At 48.9% G+C, this 6,071-nt stretch overlaps 1 protein-coding gene across 1 annotated transcript in view; it reads left to right on the top strand.

Annotated features, from left to right (window-relative positions):
- LOC104543760 (probable ATP-dependent RNA helicase DDX11) overlaps positions 1–6,063 on the top strand; it is a gene marked incomplete at its 3' end in the record, with an annotated part of 12,172 nt that extends 6,109 nt beyond the window's left edge. The window contains 11 exon segments of the mRNA XM_010188441.1: positions 1–14; positions 573–725; positions 824–870; positions 2,143–2,222; positions 3,497–3,541; positions 3,667–3,734; positions 4,283–4,311; positions 4,629–4,632; positions 4,772–4,895; positions 5,405–5,542; positions 6,002–6,063. The exon segment at positions 1–14 is cut by the window's left edge and continues 13 nt beyond it. Coding sequence (XP_010186743.1) covers positions 1–14; positions 573–725; positions 824–870; positions 2,143–2,222; positions 3,497–3,541; positions 3,667–3,734; positions 4,283–4,311; positions 4,629–4,632; positions 4,772–4,895; positions 5,405–5,542; positions 6,002–6,063 — 764 coding nt within the window.
- Between the last annotated feature and the right edge of the window lie 8 nt (positions 6,064–6,071).

Below are 6,071 nucleotides of genomic sequence, written 5' to 3'. Positions count from 1 at the left end.
TTCCTGCTGCTCAGGTAAGGTGTACACAGTTTTAGTAGAGGGGGTTCCAAGAATAAACCCATTCCAGGTTCTCTCCAGTGCTGTTACTCAGTATTGTGGGAGTTTGTAATCAGGCTGTGTTTCTGTCTGCTATAGTTTTGCTGGGAAAGCAAAGGAAGATCAGAATACCCATTTGAAGTTAATAGGTATGCTGTGAGTATGTCTCAGCATTCAGAAACGCTTGAAAAGCTCGGTGACTGAGGCAGTACTGACACATGGGTATAGTCTTAGCTCTTGCCACAGCTCTTCTTCCTTGCCTGGTTGTCTATCAGAAGATGTGCTTTCAGTGCTCGAAAGGAGATTTGGAAGGCAATCTGAGCTGATACGCAGTTGTAGCATAATCATTTCTCTTCAGCTTCCATCCCAGTGCTGCTTTCAAGCATGTGCTCCTCTTTTTTCCTACCTTTGCCATAAGTGTAAGTGACTGAATTCTGCAAGGCCATCTGATATGGGCCTTTAATGAGCGGCTGGGGAGCGCCCTAAGTTTCTAAGGATGTGAGCTAGAACCAGAGCAGTGTGTGCTTCTCCCGTAGCTGGTGGTGCTGCCCTATCAGATGCTCCTGCATGAGCCCACCAGGAATGCTGCTGGGATCAAGCTGAAGGACCAGGTCGTAATCATTGACGAGGCCCACAACCTGGTCGACACCATCACCTGTATCCATAGTGCGGAGGTCAGCGGCTCTCAGGTGAGCCATAAGCTGTTAATCGTGGGTGAGCTCTGCACCAGCACAGCGCCTTTTCTTGACTCCTGCATAATAACAACTCATTTTTTGTGTTTGTGTAGCTGTGCTGCGCCCACTCCCAGCTGTTGCAGTACATGGAGCGATACAGGTGAGGATCTCGGAGGAAAATAGCACAGCAGTTGCATGCAGTGTGGATACCGTGGCTTGTCTCATGTCTGCAGGGTCTGTCTTGCTTTTCCTGGTGGAAAGTTATTTGCATTAATACTTATGCAGATGAAAAGCCACTTGCTTCATTGTCTCTGTCTAGAAGCCATCTAAGTCAAACTTCTGGGGCTGGTACTAAGCAGTGAGAAGGGGGATACCCTGAGGATTCTGGCTTTTCCTTACACTCTCAGTTCCTTTCCCAATATCTCCCTCTAATCACTCCTGCTTTGTGATACAGAGTTTCAAAAGATTCAGTCTTTCATGTGTCCCGTGGATCTTAGTCTTTCATGTGCTGACTGGCTTTATGGCAGAGACAGTAAGCTCTGAGGAGGAGGAACCAGCTATATGTGGTTTTTGGCTCTATGTCTTGTCATCCCTGCAGCGGCTGATTATTGTGCTCGGTGCTAATAACTTTGAATCTGTGGAGCATTATTGCAACAGGGACTTGAGACATCACTGCTGTTGTAATAAACTGTAATTAATGTGTGAGGAGAAAGGCAATGGTAGGAACAGTGTGGGGTGTATGGGTGGGTGCTCCAGGGTGACCTTGGGTGGGATATCCAGAGGCCTATGCCCTGTCACAAACAGGGAGAGTGAGCCTGGGAGAAATAATTCACAGAATCACAGAACACTAGGAGTTGGAAGGGACCTTGAAAGATCATCCAGTCCAACCCCCCTGCCAGAGCAGGATCACCTAGACTAGGTCACACAGGAACATGTCCAGGTGGGTTTTGAATGTCTCCAGGGAAGGAGACTCCACAACCTCTCTGGGCAGCCTCTTCCAGTGCTCTGTCACCCTCACAGTAAAGAAGTTTTTCCTCATGTTCGCATGGAACCTCCTATGCTCCAGCCATCCCATTTCCCCTTGTCCTGTCATTGGACATCACTGAGAAGAGCCTGGCTCCTTCCTCCTGACACTCGCCCTTTACAAATTTATGAACATTAATGAGGTCACCCCTCAGTCTCCTCTTCTCCAAGCTATGGAGACCCAGCTCCCTCAGCCGCTTCTCATAAGGGAGATGCTCCACTCCCTCAGTCATCTTTGTGGCTCTGTGCTGGACTCTCAAGCAATTCCCTGTCCTTCTGGAACTGAGGGTCCAATAATTCTTGGTTCCCATCTCCCCAAAATGAAGGTAGAATTCAGGTGCTTGGTTCAGCTGCTTGAGTTAGTCCCTGAGGATGTTTTGAGGCCTAACACTTGTCTCGTTTTCCATAGGAAGCGTTTGAAGGCAAAAAACCTGATGTACATTAAGCAAATCCTGTATTTGCTGGAGCGGTTTGTGGTCATGCTGGGAGGTGAGCAAACCTGTTTTATCTCCAGGGATGCTGATAGACTCTGAGCTAGTTGGTGCTTCCTCAGGACACTGTCTCCTTTTCCCCTTGGCAGAGACTGTGGGGAATTGTTGCTCGTGTGTAGGTTCAGATGCCAGTAATTTTGTGTCTCAGGCTGTTTTGTAACATGGGGGTGTTGACTGGTGTCTGCTTGAACCCCTTGTTTTGTATGGTGAGCTGAGGAGCAGCAGATGACATCAGAAGTTGGTAGAGGCAGTTTCCTTCTCTTTCTGCGTGGTTTTCAGATCTGATTTGAGTGGGCACAAGGTAGGATGGTTAGTGAGGAATACAGCAGACATGTGACGATGATCAGGACAGCACAAGAGCTGCACAGAATCAATCTCCTTGGGTCATCTGGTAGCAAGGGCTCTACCTGTTTCAGGTGTGCCTTTGCAGAATGAATCTTGAGTGGTGCCTTTTTGAGAAAATAGTATTTTGCTGTGGTTTTAAATCCACTGGAATTCACAAGGCTCCTTTCCTCTGGCCATCTGTTTGCTAGACCTCAGTGTGTATTGAGGAAAGCCTGTGTCATAAGTTCATGAAGAACTTCCTCCTTGCCCAGGGGAGATACAGCTCCTTGGGGCAGGGGCCTGGTGGTGCTCTCTGCCTTTTTCTCAAACATATATTTCTCTTCCCCCTCTGTTCTTGCTGCTCTTCTCTCCCCCACACTCAGTAAAGTGCTTTCATTAGGAAATGCAGCCTGTGTAGTTTTGTGATTGAGCGGCTGCAAAAGTGAGATGTGAGGTGGGTGTTAAACACTGAGACATAAAATACAGTGAGTGGCAGCAATTAATCCTGTTCTGGCAGTCGGGGTCTGGGCATGGAGCTGTCCTCAGGTTTCCCTCTCTTCCCAATCTCCTGCCAGCCTGTGTGCCTCCCCGCTGCTGCATTGAGGAGGGCTGAGGGATGCACTGCAGTCCCTGTCCCCTCATCTTTGCAGCATGATGACTACGTAGTGTGTGAGCATTTGTATGCACCCACCCTACCTGCTCTCTCCTGCTGCATTTTTTTTGGTGTTTCTTAGGATGCAGCAGCGCATTTGTCCTACAATGCTGGGCTGCCCTACAGGGGACATTAAAACTGAGCAGGAGCTGATGTTCTGTCTGTAGAGCTGTATTTTGCAGATGTATTTCTTGGGTGTTGTCCTGGTATGGTGTCCCTTTCAGCTCAGTTGTTAGGCTTAATTTTAAGACGGACCCATTGTAAGCCTTCCTTTGAATTTTGTTTTTGTTTTACAGGTAATGTGAACCAAAATCCTAGCTGTCAGGCAGTTTCCCAAACAGGTAAGATGGAGCAAACACTTGGGGTATGTAGCCATCAGTCGGGGACATGGGTGTGGGCAGTAAGGTGCTGCAGCCCCAGCAGCTAATAATTATTTTTTTATCCTTTCTTTCCCCTTTTCTTTCAGAGACAGTGCTAAAATCCATCAATGACTTTCTGTTTCAGAGCCAGATTGACAATATCAACCTCTTCAAGGTAATGCAGATGTTGTTGTCTGCTAAGACACAGGTGGTGGTGGCTTATTCAAAGTTACTGGGAAGTGTGTGTGAGAACTCGAAGTAGAGTCAAGGCACCCATGGCAGAATCTGTTTTTTAGCAGATTGGCCCCACCTCCCCAGTGTACAGATCTCTTCTGCCGCTGTCCGCAGAACAGTGCCTTAAAGCTGGATAGGTGATCTTGGAGTAGAGGGAAGCACGCAATTAACCATGTATGCATGCAGAGGCTGTCTGTAGACAAAGCTAAACTGTAAGGGCTGAGGGTGAAGAAACTATGCTGGTTCATTAACCTATCCCATCCCTCAAACCTCCAAACATAGCACCTTAACACAGGGTGTTTCTGCTCTGGAAGCAACACCTTTGTAGTAAAATGTTGTTTGGGAGGCAGCACTCACAAAGAACCACGCACCCCTCCCCAAGAGCACAGCAAGAGCAGCAAGGGATAGCCCTGCTGGCCAGGGATGGAGGGCAGCAGGATGGAAGAAGGGATGCTGAACACCAGTTTGTTTTCTGTCTTCCTCCAACAGGTGCAGCGTTACTGCGAGATAGCAGGAAGGTACTGCCCCTCTGACTTTATGGCCAACAGCATTTAAATGCTGTTTCACACATGGAGTTTGAAGTGGAAGATGCATCAGCTGGGATGGGAGCCTGTCTTCTCCACCCTGCTCTGCAACCACAATGGTTCCTGCCAAAAGCGCTGTATGGGCAGGTTTTGCTTGTATGGCAAAGCGGCAAACAACACAGTGTACCATGGTATTGTAGTGGGTGCCAATCCAGTGCTGCTTGGCCTCAAGCTCGCCAGCCTGGTAGGCTGCACCGCACTGGGGGAACAAGCATTAGAGACTTGTTTTGGTCTTGATTCAGTAGATGAAGGAAAGTAATGGGAGCTCTGGGCTGATAGGTCCTGATGGGGCTGGTTTGCGAATGCCTGCCAAGGAGCTTTTTCTGTGGCAGGGCCGCCGCCCCGTTTTTTCCTGCTGTTGGTAGTCTCAGTCTTACTGCCTTTTGCTTGGCAGCTTTTTGGGTTTGTGGAGCGATACGGAGGCCCTGCCACAGCTGTGAAGACCAACAAGGAGAACCAGAAGTTGACTGGTTTGCAGAACTTTCTTCTGACCCTCCAGCAGGGAGCTGATAAAGAGGGTGAGTTCAGACATCCTCCACTTGTGCGTCTGTGGACGAAGTGAGGATGTGGAACCTGCATCTGTCTGCATGAGGAAAGGGGGGAGGCAGATTTGAAGAGTGATAGACTGCAGAAGCTGTCCTGAGCAGGTGTCTTTTTTAATACGTATGACTAAGTGACCTCGGCAACTCTACATATGAATAGAGGATCTCCTGAGGTCACTTCCAAGCTGCATGATGTGATCCCATGTTTACACTGCATGCAGTCAAGCCTGGCCCTGCTGTGACCTGCTGGCTCTTGGACCTGTGCTACCATGGGTAGCTCTCTTTAGTGGTGTCAGCTGCAAAAGTCACATCTTTTTTTTTCCCAGCAGTGAGGCAGAGTTTAGGTTCTCTCCTTTGTTGGGTCTTTGTTGCATATGTAGAGCAGGTATCATATTCCTGAAGAACATGGCCATCTATATTTTGTGATTAGTCTCTGTCTTCATTAATGTGGCCTACATTGTCTGCCTCTCTCCTTTTCTGCCCAGCAAGTGCTCTCCAGAGCCCTCCCGTGAATGCTGAGAACGACCAGCTCCGGACTGCCTCTCCACTGATGCAGATTGAAGGATTTCTCTCAGCCCTCACAAATGCAAACCAGGATGGCCGAGTTATCCTCAACAGGCAAGGTACTGGAAAGGGCGAGCTGGAGATAGGTGAGATGGGAAGGGTGCTTTGCTGGCAGTGAGGGAGGAGATGCTGAGCCTGGGGAGAACCTGCAGCCCTGCCAGAAAGTATCTACTGTCCATGGTGCAGGCTGGCAGGCTAGGTCTGTTCCTCATGAACCCAAAGGAATTCTTAACCAAGGGCATTGGAACCAAGGTTTACAGAGCTCTGCACCCACTTTGGAAGTCAATTTTTGTCTTGGGATTTATTGTACCTCTTCCACAGCCTCAGAAAGATGGGGAAGCAGCAGGTAACTTCCAGGTTGGTGATACCTGCTGCTGCCCCTGGCAGTGTTGAGTAGCAAGTCCTTGTTTTGAGAGGTGGAGGACCTGCCAGGTTGCCCAGGGCAGGAGGGAGAATCTTTCCTATCCATGAGTGTGTGTCACAGCTAGCTCCTGATGCTGTCTCTCTTCTTTTCCCAGGCACAGTTGGTCAGAGCAGCCTCAAATTCCTCTTGCTGAATCCAGCTGTCCACTTTGCCAAGGTGGTGCA

The sequence above is a fragment of the Mesitornis unicolor genome, unplaced genomic scaffold (genome assembly GCF_000695765.1).
Source record: "Mesitornis unicolor isolate BGI_N332 unplaced genomic scaffold, ASM69576v1 scaffold600, whole genome shotgun sequence".
Classification (NCBI taxonomy): domain Eukaryota; kingdom Metazoa; phylum Chordata; class Aves; order Mesitornithiformes; family Mesitornithidae; genus Mesitornis; species Mesitornis unicolor.
This window is presented reverse-complemented; position numbering and strand designations above follow the sequence as displayed.